Source organism: Adiantum capillus-veneris, chromosome 14 (genome assembly GCF_014529385.1).
Source record: "Adiantum capillus-veneris isolate H3 chromosome 14, ASM1452938v2, whole genome shotgun sequence".
NCBI classification, from domain to species: Eukaryota; Viridiplantae; Streptophyta; class Polypodiopsida; order Polypodiales; family Pteridaceae; genus Adiantum; species Adiantum capillus-veneris.
The window spans coordinates 107,738,876-107,756,218 of NC_140944.1; the positions used below are offsets into that span (position 1 = coordinate 107,738,876).

General features: G+C 44.2%; 1 protein-coding gene across 1 annotated transcript in view; it reads left to right on the plus strand.

Annotated features, from left to right (window-relative positions):
• Positions 1 to 2,525: 2,525 nt before the first annotated feature.
• LOC147442910 (uncharacterized) overlaps positions 2,526 to 17,343 on the plus strand; it is a 63,836-nt gene continuing 49,018 nt past the window's right edge. The window contains exons 1-2 of the mRNA XM_086529741.1: positions 2,526 to 2,713; positions 2,877 to 2,926. Of these exons, the coding sequence (XP_086385867.1) occupies positions 2,576 to 2,713; positions 2,877 to 2,926 (188 nt within the window). The 5' untranslated portion in view covers positions 2,526 to 2,575. The remainder of the gene's footprint in view (positions 2,714 to 2,876; positions 2,927 to 17,343) is intronic.

The window sequence follows — 17,343 nt, forward strand, 5'->3', positions numbered from 1 at the left end:
TTTACAATAATGGCAACACATCTTCTTTTTGCCCTTATCACCAGAATTTCGAGACGAAGTGCTGCCAACAGAAGCATTAGGAACAAAATTTTTGCCACTCGTAGCAGAACCATAAGAAGTGGCTGCATTACTGTTACCACCCTTTCTTTGAGAAGCAATAAAAGCCTGTTCAACTGCACGCTGCCTAGTCCTGTTTTTTCTAGAAAGTGACTCTTGCAACAGCAATGTGCATAATGCATCAAACTTGACAACTTCAGGATTTCCTTGGGTCATCAGTCTCCAAGTACTAGCAAAAGTCTGGTAGGAATCTGGTAAGGCATCAAGAACAGTCTGCACAAGGGAACTGTCTGAAATGACTTCACCTACAGAAATAAGCTGCTCATTGATATCCTTGACACTAGCAAGGAAAGTGTCCATATCATCTTCCTCATGCATAATCTTCGACTCCAGCGCTTTACGTAGCAAAGCAATTTTAGCCTCATTGCGACTTGCATAAAGACCTGCTAGAAGATCCCAAGCCTGTTTTGCAGATTTTGCTGAACGAATGTGAGGAACAATGGTGCGCTTCACAGACAACGCAATCAATGCATGAGCCTCCGCATCCTTAACATCCCAACGAGCTTGTTCTACCGTAGGCAAAACAACTCTAACAGCTGCAATCCTTGCAGCAAGAACTGCAACATCCTCAACATCGCCTACATCCTCAGCACCAGGACGTACATCAATGCCTTGCACAATGTTCCAGACACCCTTTGACACAAGAACATGTTGCATCATATAAGCCCACATAGGGTAGTTGTCCCCATCCAACCTGTCCTCAGCAACAAACATCTTGAACGCATCTGTGTTGTTGTTGTCAGCCATGGTAAATGCTGCACCTGATGTGAAAACTGCCCAAAAATAGGAGAAACGGAGCGGGAACAACCTGTGCTATATAACACAAACCGTAGAAGACTACAAGGCACCTGTTATGCAGAAAACGACACTGACATTCTGCACAAAATGACGAAATAGCCTGTACAGCACTGCCTGTAGTGGAAATGGAGGCCGAAATGAGCCCAAATCAAAATTCTGAGCAGACCGAGCTCTTCGAGTCACCCCAAAATATTTGTCGACCTGCGAACACTTGCCAAAGCTCACTGAAATCGAAGAAAGTGAGCAAGCGTGTGCTGGAGCAGCTGGAGACTAAGCCCGGGAGGACGTGACCTGCTCTGATACCAATTGTTGGAATTAGGGTTGAAGAGAAACACACAGCTTGGAGAAGACGAAGGAAGCTCAAGGCACACAATAGAAAGTGTGTTACTTAGTGTGCAATTGAAAGATAGATAGCCCTAGAGTGATGGGCGTATATACAATGCACGGGGGAAAAAACCTCCTAAAGAGGGAAAAAATGCCCCGGCGGTCCTAGTGTGTTCACACATAGAATACTATTACATTATTCAAGGAAATTAGCCTTCTCTCCTAACAAAGTGATATACTTAGCTGTTTGATGATATTTATGGAACAACAACAACAACAGACTGAGACCAATGCTCAAGATAAAAAATTATTTGTAATTTTTTTTGGAAAACCTACACATGGAAATTTTCGAGGTAAGTTGGCTATATTTAAATGTTTTTACATTGAATTTCTCTAAATTTTCTAGGTTTTCTCACCTTCAAATTTAAAATTTATATTTAGTAGGGGTCATTGCACTAAACCTAGGTTCTTTTCAACCATTGATTGAGGCTAAGGGTGCGTTCAAATTGTCGCCGAGTCCAAGCTATCTTTTAGCCTTTCTAGTCAAGTGTGGTTCACACAAGAGACGGACGAGAACAAAAGTACATTTTGGTGCTTAAACGACAGCTCGTAGGATTGAAGCTTGTGGCTAGAGCCCTTGTCTTCCATGGTGGGGTCACAGGTTCAAAATCATGCCGTTTTCAACGCTGAAAAGGTGCACAACCCTCCCCTTTCAATGCCACGGGGTCTCAACCATGGGATCAATGGTCCCAAGTGAAAGATCAATCTGGACCATCGATCTGCTAAAACTAAACTCGGGATCTCGAGTTTAGTTTTTACCGACCACGGGAGGCCTAATCTCGGGATGCCCACGCTTTCCCAGCCGGGATTTGAACCCTCACCACTAGCTTGAGAGTCCGAGGCCTTAACCATCCCGCCCGCGCGCTTTCTTGAGGTAGATGTGTTTTTTCACAAACTTAAACTTAAAACAATAGATTTGGACATAAAAACTAAATCGGGATCCCGAGTTTAGATTTTGTGGACCCCACCATAAAAACTAAACTTGGGATCCCGAGTTTAGTTTTTACGCATCGACGATCGAAATCTGCGAGCGCCTTTGATTTTGCACAGGAGCCATTGATCCCGTGGTTAGGACCCCGTGGCACTTAAAGCTGAGGGTGCACAACCTAGTGTATGTCCGAGGATACGGGGCCGCCCGTTTTGTGTTAGTTCCGGAAACCATGCTTTTTTGCAGGACTGACGCTCAGTGTTTCTCTACTTGGGCGGGCAGTCTAAATCAGAATTAAAGCCACTGCTGGAAAGAACCATTTTCCAAATTTAAGGTACCGATTGATTTATGAGAATTAACGTTCCAAATTCCGACTGGGTTTTCTACGCTCCAAAGATGGTGAAGGCGCTTGCCTGCTGCATCTTCTTCTTCGTCTGTCCGATTCTCGTCTCTGCAATCCACAACGTCAGGCGCCTCCCAATCACGGTCTCTCTCTCTCTCTCTCTCTCTCTCTCTCTCTCTTCGACAACGACGCACAGTTTATTTGCCTTTTCCTGCTTTTGTAATCTGGCATGTCATTCAGATATTCTCGCGTTCTTTTGTTACAGTCGTAGCTTGGCTGATTTTTATTTTCCTGCATCATGATCAGGATGCTGAATTTAGAAAGAAGAAGACCTTGTGCGTGGAAAACATCGACAAGTATGTGCTCTCTTCAGTTTAGCCTGTGTTTTCTTTTGTTTGAAGGAGCTCTTTAGCTTCCTTTAGCTACATTTGAGAAAGAAGGCGCATGTAAGGCATGCAATCTACATGAAGGGACCGTATGCTGGAGCTTTCTGCTTCTTTATTGCATTTGATGTAGAGTGTGAAGTAAAATAAATGCTCATGCTTGTATACGAATATTTCCTTGATGACAGCTAGGTGCATAATATCTTCTCGATGAAGTCTCTCAAAAGTAAGATGTGCGCTTGAAATCAACATGGGTTGATGAAATGCTGTTGTAAACACAGAGTGTCACCCTTTTTTTTTCCGTCTTATTGTTGGTTTATCCGTGGCTATAGTTGCATAATACTTAGCGTCACATTTTTTTAAAAATTGAATATAGAGACTCTCAGAACGCCATGTGTTAGTGCACTTCACGAATAATGTGCTCAAAGTAAAGAACATCTTCAGCTGTCTCATGATATCCTGGCTTCTCAAAGGGTAGAAGAAAAATGTCCTGATACAAAGTTTGTAGACAGGTTGTTTCATGCAATGGTTGCTGTAAACCTAGTGCTGTGTACTTTCTTTACTCCTCAGATAAGACTTCGAGATTTCACTATAGGGTGGTTTTGTCTGCAGCGCTTGGTGGTCATTGGTCTCCCGGATCAGTGTCTCAAGTGCCATGCTTTTGAGCACACGGTGAGAGACTGCTTTACCCACCCTCCCTACCTGCTTGAGCCCTATGTCATGTGCACATGGCTCTATGTGCCACGTGGACATGCTTCATTGACTTCCAGAGCCAATCTTCCACCTATCCCTAGATAGGAGTGTCTAGAATCCTAGGAGGATTAGTATTGGCGATTTTGTGAGCCAATTTGCAAGACTTGCATGTCCGGACGAGTCCATTAGATTAGGTTTTTCAATTTTGGAACCCTCTTGCATAAATGGATTGTACAAGCGTTTTGATAGATGTTACACTACGGTGGGCATCTGGTATGACGTGCATGTAGTTTTAGGTAGGAGGAATCCAATTGCCCATTCCGCGTGTCAAATCAGATTCTTGAATCCGCAAATGTGCAACAGTTTCACCTAGAAACTTAGCCATGGTCAAAGTTATTAATGAATCATTTTAATGATTCATATTATAAGGATTTGACAGAGGTTTTGCCCTGCCTGAGCCTTAGTTGATTTATAACGTGCAAATTTCACCTATAAAGGGAGCCAAGAGCCTAGTGTTTCTTATCAGATTTGTCTAGTGCTAAGTGGAGGAGCATATCAACCTCAGCGATTTGCTCCCAGATCAGCCAGCGTTTTCAGCAGCAGCCATCAGCCCTAGTGTTTTGGCTCAAAAATGCCAAATCAGCTTCAGGGTTTTCAGATTTCGGCCCTTTTTCTCGTTGGAAAGTGGCCCGGTTCTGTTCTCGCAAGCTTTCTGTTGCGGTCTAGTAATTCGGCAGCCCATCGATTGTCACAAAGTGATGACGTGGCATGACCAACTGGAAGAGAAATGGACGAGTGGACGAGAGAAACTGAACGAACCAACTTGAAGAACTTACGGAGCACCGGTGGCTGAGGGGCCTAAAACCTAAACCACAAACTTGGACCCTGGGGTCAATTTTCGTAAATCGCGCTGGCCATGTTGACGTGGTAGTTGTACGGAATCTCGTGATTTGTGCTAGTCATGTTGACGTGGCAGTCGTACGGAATCACGTGATTTGTGATGTTGTGAAGACATGACAGGCTGTATGGATTTACGCGATTCACGCTGCGAGCAGCTTTCGGTAGGAGATGCTTTTGGGGATTAAGTGCGTTTGAGGCTCTGCTTTAGGCAACCCTTGTATTGTTTATAAGGAGACCTTGGGACCTCACTCGGCAGAGCATTTGGACGCATTGTCAGAGGGTAGAGGATCCTTGGGAGTTGTACTTTGCTGTGAGCAATAATAAAGGAATACCGAAAGGGGCGCCAGTCTTTGGGGCTCGTGCATCTGGACGTTGTATCGACTCGCTCTCTCTCTCTCTCTTAAAGTTTAGTGATTTTGCAGTTTCTGTTTGTGTGTTGCTCTATTGATTTCTTGCTTGGAGTGTCCAGGCATGTAATAGTGGTATTAGAGCTCAAAAAGATCTTCTTCTACCGAGGATCCGATCCCTTCTGCAACACACATAGGTTCTCGAGGAGAATCTGACAGAGCAGTCAAGATTTTGTTTGTCAAGGAATCTTCGTGTCCTTGCCTCGGACTTATTCACCCTTAGTCCATCGCGCATCGGGCGCGCTCCTGTCTTCATCGCTCTGTCTTAAGGGGCATAAGCCGTAAAGAATCCAAGACCACACATGGGTTCTCGTGGAGAATCTTACAAAGATAACACCTCTTAGCGGGAAGGCGAAGAAAAGTTGAAATCCAGCGTGGGAACTGAAGAAAAGAATGAAGAATTGGGCTAATTTTCAGCGGAGAAGTTTGCGAGAGCAAAGTACAAATATCAACTGCAGGTTGACTTGTGTGTGAAAAGATTGATCAAGTACTCCAGAGACCCAAAATTTGCAAAACACTTGAAGAATTATCCGATGAATGAGATTCACTTGAGATGGCATGAGGTTGTTGATTCTACTCTCAAGTTGGAAAGAAAGCTAAGAGACAAGCGGAGTGCAGAAAAGTGGAAATTGTTCTCAGAGAAAGCGCTGGACAGAGCTCTTGATAGGAAGATGAACCAGATAATGAAAGGCTTAAAGCACTCTCAGAAGAAGAGGAAATCAACGGATTTTCCCAGTTATTTGGGCCGGAAGTTGACTTTCAAGGTGGTAAGCAGATCGAAGAAGCGTGGTCATCTCGAGGATGGCTCAGATTTTTCTTCGTCTTCAGAGAGTTCTATTAGTTCGTTGTCCTCTAGTTCTAGTAAGAATGAGAAAAGGTGAAAGAAGCGGAGAAAAAGCAAGACAAGCACGAAAAGTAGATTTTTGAAAAAGTCTAGAAGGCATGGGAGGCCATCTAGTAGTGAGTAGACGAGCAAGAAGACCAAGGAGTTCAAGGAAGGGGGTCAGACCATCAGGTTTGAGACATTTTCAGGCTATGAGGAGACCCATCGAGCCCTTGAGTTTATACAGCAGTTTGACATGCCAAGGTGCGAAGGGCGTCATCTTACTTGAAAGGAACTGCATAGACATGGTGGTCTACTTTGTTGTTACGTAGAGAAGCACCTGAGACGTGGGTAAAATTCAAGGAAATTTTCACGTCAACTTGAATATCGAACAAATATGAGAGATGTCATTACAGCTTGGCATCATCTGAGAATGACTAAGATGCATTGGATGACTATTGCAAGAGGTTTTGGGATACTTTTTGCCAGTGTCTTCGTTTCCGAAGGTTTCTTTGAGTGATCAGATTGAGCGGTCTTGTTGTGGTTTGCCGAAAGAGATTCGAGAGAATTGTCTAGACCATAAGTCTGACTCGATCCAGAGACTTATGGGACATGTTAAGCAAGGATTTCGAATGCATGCCGGCTCAGTCCGGGAACTCTGTCTCTGTGGAAGATAAGGCAACAGGAGGTTGTTTCTTGCTGCTCCATGAAACTGCTCGAGCCAAAAGAAAAGGTGTAACCTGTATTCGATTGTCGTCCATATGGATCTCCACCCCAATCTGAATCACTCCATCCTTGTAGAATGGTCTTGCGGTTTGTACCTCCAACCGCATAGTGAATGCCTAATGACCTGGTCGCCTTTAAATACCGCAGAGTCCGAAGAGCCCAATCCAAATGTGACTTGGCAGGTCTCTGCATGAAAGAACAGAGAAGGGCCACTGGGAAATTGGCATCAAACCAGGTGTTGAGAACCCAAATAAGAGAACCGACTAGTTTTTGATACTTTGTAGCATCTGCTCTACGTCTGGGGGGTCATACTGTGACAACTTTTGATTGAGATCTATAGGGGTTGAGATAGGTTTACACTTAGTCATACCAAATGCTTCCAACAACTCTTGGATATAGCGCTTCGGAGAGAAAAAGATGTCCCCTCTATCCGCCATATCTCCAATCCAAGAAGGTAGTGAAGCAAGCCGAGATCTGTTATCTCAAATTCCTTAGCCAAGGTCTCCATAGTACTATGGATGTGCTCAACATAGCTACCTATAATCACAAGATTGTCCACACAGAGGATAACAAGTGTCACCAATCCTCCCTCATGGTAAATGTATAAATTTGGGTCTGCAGAAGATCATCGAAAGGAGTGTCGTAGGAAGAAAGAGTCTATCTTCTGGTACCACGCTCGAGGTGCTTGCTTCAAGCCATAGAGAGCCTTGAGCAACCTATAAACCCTGTTTCTGAAGTCTGGATCCTCGAACCCTAGAGGTTGCTCCACATATACGGTATACCTCCTTCTCTAAGTCACCATTGAGAAATGCAGAAACATCCATCTGAAACACGGGCCACCCGAAAAAGGCAGCAAGGGCAAAAACTATCCGAATGGTCACCGTCCTCATAGTCGGTGCATAGGTCTTGTCATAATCCACACCAGGTTTCTGAGAGAAGCCCTTGGCAACTAACCTTGCCTTATGCTTGTCCAAAGAACCATTAGATTTGTACTTGGTCTTGTAGACCCATCTGACACCAATCACCTTCCGCTTGGTAGGCCGCATAATCAACTCCCAAGTGTTGTTTTTCTTGATGGAATCAGTTCTTTCTGCATGGCCAACTTCCACTTCGGTTGTGAAAGCGCCTCTTTAACTGTCAAAGGATCTTTGTCCTTGATCACTTTCATCATCAAAGCATAGTTCACCTGTAATAAAGTCCCATCTACCTCAGCAAATCAAAGTCGCTGAGATCGTCGTGTAGTACTGGCTTCACACCAGTCAAGTGGAAAATCTGAAGTTGTTGCATCTTGCAAGGTCTCCAATAGCCACGTTGGTAACTTGTCTGACTTGCTCCTCAGGGGAGGAGCTATTGATATATCTGGCTCTAACACTGCACTATGATGAGAATCGCTGTCATATGCATCATTTGAAATGGGTGCGTTCTCCTCCAAAGCTTGAGGGACAAGGATTGGAGAGGAGGGTTCACCAAGGGGCAACACATAATCTGGGTCTCCTAGTATCGGCAAATCTGGGGTTGTTGGGAAGACTTGGGAGCGGAAGCCCCCTCTAAAGGTAAAAACTCGTCGAAAACAACATCACGGTTGAGTACAACATTCTTCTTTTCTAGATCATAAAGTCGATATCCCTCTGAAAGAGTATTGTAGCCCCAAAAAACATTCTCGTGGACTTGGGGTCAAACTTTCCCCTCTGTTCCTTCGATACATGGACATATGCATCGCTCCCAAAGATCCGAAAATTGGAGGTGTCGAGCTTCTTATCAAAATAAGCTTCTGTCACGTGCACATCTAACCCTGTGTACGTGGACAAGCTACTTCATGACAGGGGTTCAGTTCAGTTAGCTTAGGAAGTGTTCTGGCACGTTTGTGAGTGTTCACAGATCGTGCATGTCCAGACACTTAGAGTAGATGATATCCTCTGGTTGCACACAGCATGATCCTCAGATTACAGTCAGAACCCATTGGGAGCATTTTTACAGTGCATAGACCTATTTTTCCTATTTTAGCCAATTTTCACTTATTATTTTAAAGTGACTTTTGTTGGGAAACTGGGTAAGGCAATTTGAGTCAAGCACTATATAAGAAAAGCCAACGCTAGCAAATCCAGGCAGAAGAGGCAGCAGGAACCGCATGTTCGACAGTGCACCTTCTCAGCAAGACCCCCGGGCAGGAGACATAGCTTTTTCAACCAACACACCAAAGAAGTGATGGGATTAGAGGGCTGGCAGGAGACATAGCTTTTTCAGCCAACAGACCAAAGAAGTGATTGGATTAGAGGGCTGTGGCGGGTGGAGATTTGCAGAGTTCATGGCGTGCAGTAGGTGAAAACGAAGCAGAGAGAGAGTTTGACACAGTTTTTGAAAAACACGCTATATCAAATTACTTATGTGAAGCTTTACATATAGTAGGCTTAAGATAGCCATGCAAAACAAAACAAAACACGACTTCTAACTAAACTTTCCCTTGCATGCTATAGATAGTGTTTCCACGGGCTTGCAAAAACCTAACAATCCCCCCCTCAAGCCCGAACTGGACAAGCAACTCATGATACCTCGAGTTTTTGGTTCACTGCCAAACCTTGGGTTTCAGGTGTACCGAGTAACCTCATGAGAAGTGGTAACAAAACAGGACTTGAGAACAAAAGTGAGAATTTGGGAGGTCTTACCACTCATGTGTGGCAATGTCTAGAGCCCGTACAATTTATTTTGACTAAAAACATGAAAAAAGTTTTAATTAAAGAACATCATTATCAACAGAATATATTGCAGGCTCGGTGTCTCCCTCAATCATATGAATTTGATTTTTACCCTTTTGAAAGCATCTGTTTGACGGATGATTTGTTTTACAACAATGAACACAAGGATTCTTCTTGAAACAGTCTTTAGTCTGATGATTGTTGCGCCCACAAATGGCACAAGATTTGGTTCCACTGAATGGTCGAGATGAAGTTGAGGTAGCAACACATTTAGTGACTGCATATGCACTGGAAGTATCAGAAGAACTGATGGGGGATACTGCATTGGAGACTGTATATGCACTGGGAAAAATAGTAGAATTGGTACTAGGTGCCCTTCGTTCTTCTTCCTGCAATGAATTGATGATACCATCTAAGGAGGGCAGCGGATCTTTTTCCTTTAAAACAGTAACAATCTGATGAAATTTATCAGGCAAACTTTTTAATAGAACGGCTATGAGATCTTCTTTTGGTACTGGGGCTTCGACATAAACAAGCTGAGTTTTAATCCTCTTCAGCTGGTTAACTAAAGATGTAATCAGCACGCATAGCAAGAGAGTACAATTCCATCTTTAGACTCATCATTGAATACTTGGCTTTAGCACCAAAACCTTCTCTACCTGTATCCAGGCAGTGTTGGCAGATTGCATGTCATCCAGATAATGAATAAAATCATCTTCGAGAGATGTCGGAATTATACCTAATGCTTGCTCGTCTTTGCGTTGTTTCTCGGCAGATAATGCTTTGGTAACTGCAGCGGATGTGCCAGATTCGTCGGCTGATAGCGGCTGGACGACGTTCCACAAATTTTTCCGCATCATATATCCCTTCACTTTAATTTGCCAGGTGTGGAAGCAAGATCCGTTGAATTTATCCACCTTTGAGGCCATATTCAATATGTCAAGGATATCTTGGTCCTGTTTGCTATGCTTGCGAGCGAATAATGATCGTCGACCTTGGTTATTAATAGAATGTTGAATTGCCTTTTGACATATCACTGGATCCGTACCAAACCTTCAAGACTGCTTGGAAGAGTCGGGAAAAACTCAATTGCATTCCATAGCTGAAACTGAATTGCATTTACAGCCGCTTAAGCTTGAACACTGAGCATTGAGCATTGAGCATATAACTCGCAGGGTGTGAATCCCTTTGGTTTAAGGGGCTACTTAAAATTGGTCACTTTAATAAGGTGTGGACACAAAATAAAAAACAAGCTTTCTGTGTAGCAGCGCAGGCAGGAGATGGCGGGCATGATTGATGCACTCGCAGCGGGCCGAGGAGGTAGAAGTTGAAGTTGCACAAGAGTCGAAAGATGGTCAGAAAGCTAGGGCGACCCCGATTGCAGCTACATTTGGTCTTTTTCATGCAGTCGACAGTGCTGCGTTCATTCTCTGTAAGGGACTGCTCCCACGCAGCGCTTCGAGCAATGCTCTGATACCAGATAATGGGATTAGAGAGCTATGGCGGGTGGAGATTTGGAGAGTTCATGGCGTGCAGTAGATGAAAACGAAGCAGAGAGAGAGAGAGAGTTTGACACAGTTCTTGAAAAACACGCTATATCAAATTACTTATGTGAAGCTTTACATATAGTAGGCTTTAGATATTCATGCAAAACAAAACAAAACTCGACTTCTAACTAAACATTTCCTTGCATGCTATAGATAGTGTTTCCACGGGCTTGCAAAAACCTAACAAGAAGAGCCTAGCGTTTTTCATCAAGATCAGTCAGCGTTTTGCAAACAACAGGAGAAGCCTTGCGTTAGCAAATTCTGGCAGTTTACCTAGCGTTTCTACTGTAGACTTAGCAGATTTAGCCCGGAAAATGCAGATTTCAGCATCTGCGTTTTCAGTGCGTCGTCGTTGCACGACATAGAGTCAGAATTCAGCAGATAAAGATTTGCAGATTTCAGCCATTAGCGTTTTCAGATTTCAGCCCGTCTCGTCATCGTCCTCATCATTATCGACATCGTTGGCAAGTCCATAGCATTGTAGAGATTTGTGCAATCAATAGTAAACCGCTCTTGCCATAGAGAGTGGGCCCTTCAGAGGAGGGTTTGACAACATTCTGGTGTCTTATTCTTCTCTCTCTATCTCTCAGTCTCAGCACCTTCATTCACAGTGTTTATCCACTTTGTTTGTGTCCATTGCACTCTCTCAGCAAAGGAACGGAAGGCTCTCCCTTCCGTAAGTAAAAGGAGAACCCTTGAGCACAATTCAAAGCACTCATCTTAGGCAAAGTTCAACATTCACTTCCGCTGCACCTTACATTGGTATCAGAGCTTTGGCAGTGTTCTGTATCACTCAAGGAAAGAACCACATATTTTTTTTTTTGCTTGTTGCACGTAATCCAAGTTCACTTGGGCGTGTCGATTCCTAATTGTGTTTTTGAAGAGTGACAGGAAACCCAAGAAAGAAGGGCTTGTCCAGCCTCCCCTTGTTTCTCTTCTCACTCATTGAGAGCGGATCGTGCACTTAGCGGCCAGCCAATCGACGTGAGGTGGGAAAAAGCAACCTTGGTGTGAGCGCAAGGCCGCCAAGGGGTGCGCCCGGCAGGAAAGAGAAGAGCTTGGGTAAGAGAAGATCCTTCTCTAACACAGATTGCAAGCTAAAGAAGAACCTCAAGAACCTTAAGACTTCAAAACCTCAAGACTCAAGAACCCAAGAACCCAAGACCCATAAGAACCCAAGTTTCTCGTGAATTTAAGAACCCAAGACTTCAGTGTATGGTCATTACCCGAAGCGGAATGGATACTACGCATGGAGGTGATGAGCATGGCAGTGGCGAAGAAGAATTTTCCCCACTAGGAGGTTTTTCTGACCCTCCTCCTTTCCCATCTACGCCAAAGATTGCACCAAATCCTATGGAGGCTTTGGTCAAGTCGATGATGGACATGATGGCACACCAAGAAGTGCAACGCATTACCTTGGAGCGTGAGCGCCAAGAAAGATAGGCATTCTCGGAGGAACAAATGGCTTGCGAGCGTGAACAAGCGTGCTTGGTGGTCGATGAACGAAAAGAAAGAAAAGCAAAAAGAAAGGCAGCTATTGAGCGTGAGCGTGAGCAAGCGCGCTTGGCGGCCGAAGACAGATGAGCGGCCTTGGAGGCAAAGCGTGAGGTACAGAAGACCTACGCATGAAAGAGTTGGTCGGACAGGTTTTTTTTCACCTCGAAACCCGAGCCGGCCAAAGATGTTGGTGGTTCATCAAGTGGCGCGAGTTGAGATTCAGACTCCAACAACCTCGTCACAGAGAAGATCACGTTCAGTAAGTATGATAGTAAGATGGATGCTAGCGTTATTCATTCTTGGTTGCATCAATTTAATGCTTATTTTGCGACAACTAAGAAGACAAGAAATAGCAAAGTTTTGACTGCAGCTATGTATCTTGCCGGTGATGCCGTAAATTGGTACCACGCACGGAAAGAGGCACAGTTGACCGCGCACCTAGAGGAAGTCGAGGAAGGCATGCCCCTTTCTTTCAATTGGGCCGACTTCCAAGACAAGCTCAAGGCGCGGTTTGTGCCACCACAGTATCTAGCACGGTTGAAAGACGATTGGCGCAGTCTTAAGCAAAATGGTATGCCAGTTATGTTTTTCTCTAATCGTGTTTTGCAACTTGGCACCCAATTACGCAAATCGGATGATGAGCGCAAGGAGGCTTTCATTTTTGAGGTGAACGACTATATCAGGTTCGATATCGAAGTCCACGACACAATCGATCTCAACAAGCAATTGCTCTCGCACAAGAGATGAAGCACAACAAGGGAAAGCCTAAGGAAAACAAGACTTCTCCCAAGTACCACTCAAACTTCTCAGAATGGTAAGAACGGTAAGAATGGTAACATTTCTAACCAATCTTCAGCTAGTCTCTCAGAAAAGAACTCTCCAAATGAACGTAAGGGTAAAGCTAACACAATTGCTAAACCTAAGCTGACTCCAGATGAAAAGGTAGAACAAGGAATTTTAGGAGGATACATCACGTTGGAAGAGCAAAGCATTTATTCTAAGGAAGGTCGTTGTTTTCATTGTCACATCAAGGGTCACATAAAAAGAACATGTCCTAAGCTTGAATTTAATGAATCTAAAGAACCCACAGAACCCACTTCCTCTGTCAATGCGATAAATGAGAACACGAGTGTGACCCAAGTCTCTCATGATTCTCCCATTGATGAGTCTCTCATTAAGTGTTATGGTCATGTGAAGGGTCAGCGTATTGTCATATTGTTTGACCCAGGCAGTATGCATGATTTGATTAGTGACTCTCTTGTCGAAAGAGCCCGCTTGGAGGTTAGCAGGACATCTCCTTTCAAAGTGTTAGGCTTCTCTCTCCCTGTATGGACTCTCTCATCACGCAAGAGTGCCTTGATGTTTTGTTCACTGTTCAACAAGCGTCCTTCCGTAGAAAATTTGTAGTCTCTCCTTTTCAAGATGTGATATGCTTTTAGGCATTCGATGGTTTCGTGAGCATAACCCTCTCATTGATTGGGTAGCTAATACGTTCACTTTCAATGCTAAAAGTGACTCCCATTGTCATTCGTGGAGAGCAAGTTGTTCATTCTTCATCTCTCATTTCTACTGTGCAGGCGAAGATTGAAAAGAAATAGGAGAAGGAAACTCTTTGAGTCTCTTCTTTTCCAAAGCACGACACACATGAATTGCTTGATAATGATAAGCATGATGATTTGCATGATCAAGATGTGATTATTTACGAGCATGATGATTTGCATGATCAAGATGTGATTATTCACGAGCATGATGATTTGCAGGATAAAGATGTGTTTGTTCACAAGGATGATGGTTTAGTTGACACTTTTTCTAGTGAAGCTAACCTCATTACAGATTCAATCAATCACGAAGAACCGATCTTGGCTCTCGAGTCTAGGTCCAAAGAACCCCCACAGGAAGTATCGAATGATTAGTCAGCACGCATTGTTCGAGTGTTTCATTCGTGATGCTTTTCTGTATTTTAGTCACCGTCCTTATGTGATCCCTTTTTACAGGCATGCCATATTGTACGATGAACACGATTCACTCATGAATGAACAAGGATGTATGCTGATTATTCATGACAAGATGAAATGTTTGCATCCAAGGAATTCACATTCCATGTCTCTTCCTTGGCATGACAAAGTATTCGAAAGAGCACAAGAAGGATCGAGCATCAAGCATCGGCATTTCCATTGTGATTTGCCACAGTTGATTGATTTAGATCAGAAAGACAAGTTTTGAATCCATTGTTTGCATGTGTTTGATGAACAGCTTGACACTTCGTCTCTATGTTCATCTACATTGCATGCACAGTCTTTAAAGAAGACGAGATTTTTTTCAGTCACGTTACATGGAATGGGTATATTCATGTTTTTGTGTTGGAAGTGGTTTCAGGAATTTTCATCCTCCGAGATTCTTGAAGAAGGTAGACGCATGATTATAGACGAAGTTGAAGCATTGAAGGAGCCATAGATGACTGTCGCTTTCGGCACGGCCCAAAGAAGCAAGCGTTGCAGATCTTTATGAAGTTCAAGTATTGCATGACCCACGCATCAAAGTGGGCCGGCGAAGAGTCCTTTACAGGATTCCAGACGCTATTGGCGATCTCCCTCGACGCCATACCGTTCGGTACCGGTACTTCACTTTGAAAAGGAGGGGATGTCACGTGTACATCTAACCCTATGTGTACGTGGACAAGCTACTTTATGACAGGGGTTCAGTTCAGTTAGATTAGGAAGTGTTCTGGCACGTTTGTGAGTCTGTTCGCAGACCGTGCATGTCCAGACACTTAGAGTAGATGCATATCCTCTGGTTGCACACAACACGATCATCAGATTACCGTCAAAACCCATCAGGAGCATTTTTACAATGCATAGACCTATTTTGTAAGGATTCTGGGTACTAATCCTCAATTTAGTACTTAAACTCACGATTAAGACTTTAGAAACTTGAACTGAACTCAGAAACAAGACTTAAAAGATTCTGTGTTTTATTGATTGAATGACTGATTGAAAATTGAGTACAATAGGCTCCTTATATAGGAGACGAAGAGACACAAATGAAAAGACATGTCTCTTGGTGAAGAAACTTCGCGTATCTGCAACTAGGAGTAGATGTATGCTGTTAACATAGTCACAATAGTACCGGTCACCACCGCAAATTGTACATAATCCTTCCTTCTTTGAAGTCGAAGATCCATTTGACGAAGAGCCTTGCTAAGTATTGGAATGCCGATCAAGTGGAGGAACATGTGAAGAAGATATGCTTTCAGATTGTCGATCTTGAGAATAGAACCTTGAAGTTGAATAAGGTTGCATTGCTTGCTGTCTGAACTGAGACTGATGTTGCTGACTTTGCCTATAGTTGTCTCTGCGATCGCGCTGTGAAAAGCGAGCGCTATTTGAAGATCTGTTACCAGGGAGAAACTTCCGTGTAGGGCATTGATTATTGCCAAGACGCTCCACATAGGCAATTGCAGCATCCAAGGTGGTAGGGTTGTATTTGTGCACATCGTCCATCAGGTTGGGTTCGAGTCCGTCAATAAAACTGTGAAGTTTATCAGAGGGACTAAGAGTCTCTATCTCCAGAGTTAGCCTTTGGAACTCTGTGATGTACGCGGCCAAGGAACCTGTCTGGCTCAGGCGGCGAAGAGAGGACCGGGTATGAAAGTCCGCATTGGCAGGTTTGAACGCCTTGCGAATAGCACGTCGGAATTTATCCCAAGAAGGTGTGTGTTTACCATCAGCAACCCGTCGTTGCCACCAAAGAAATGCTGTGTCCTTGAGCAGAGAACTAGCAAGTGCAACTTTTTTACTCTCGACCAAGTCCGTGTTCGATAAGTAAATCTCCATTTTGAATAGCCATTGGTCCAGCACGCGCTTGTCGCGGCGACCAGTGTATGGTTCCGGCAGTTTAACATCAAGCTTCTTCTTCTGTGCAGCATTAAAATTTTTATAAAGTAATTGAAGTTCACGATTGTCTACCGGTTCGTTTGGTTCGTCCACTGAAGCTTCGGAAGAATGTGTTGAAGAGGCTGCATTAGTATTTCGAGAAACTGCAGGACGACTTTGAGAAGTGTTTTGCATCTGCATCTCATCCAAACGAGTGTGAAGTGATGCGAGGCTTATGGAAAGTGTGGCTATCTGCTCCTTGATAAGAGTAAGGGCATCGTCAGATTGACCACCTCCGTTCTGAGAATTCGGCATGGTTATGCCTCAAAGGGGACTCTCGAACAGGTGCAACTTCTGGGACGGGTACTCTGAGAACAGGAACACTATCTCGAACGGGTTTCGGTTCTAGGGTATCGGGAATGATAATGACTTCGGGTGCCGAGAGAGGGTACGCCGGTAATGACTTCGGGTGCTGAGAGAGGGTACGCCAGCAATTCTGTGTCGGGAACCTTGCTATGTACGAGACGTAGGGGAAAGCTGCCCACCGGTTCGCGTCAGCCATAGCAAGGGAGTGCACCGCGCGAGGGAACTGAGTAGCAAGAGGCCATGACTGCCAGCGCTGGCTGGCTGTGTGAGAGAGGGACGAGCAGAATTTTCCAAGGCTAGAGAAAAGGCATCGTTACGTATTGCTTGCTGGGTGATTTTACTATCGCTTGCTGGTTTATTTAAGGGGTGCTTTCATATGGCCCCTTTTTTTTTATTGGGTTGGCCGGCCACATTGGGCACCTCATGGAGTCAAAAAAATCGTGCGCTGCTTGTCACAAAACGGGAGCGTACACGAGCACTTAGAAATCTGAAAATTATAATACTTTGCAAACATGAGAGAAGGGAGAAGATCGACACAGCATTGGGGACCAGAAGATGGGTTGGTCCCCCCCCATGGTCCCCCCCCGTTAAGAGTATTCTTTTATTCAGGGAGAATTCTTATACAAGCACGAGAACCCGAGGAAACCCCTCCGTTCTGTAATCTTAGACCCGAGGGTCGTGCTTCCCCGTAAAGGGCTTGGGTACAAGGCCGTCCTTCCCGTAAGGGACTTAGGCGTGAAGCCGTACTTCCCGTGAAGGGCCTTCCCGTAAAATGGGAGATTCCTGCAAAACAAACCACATAAAGCAACAATTCTCAATGTGTATCAACACCTTATACCTGTCGCTCCTTGCTCGGAGAATCAACT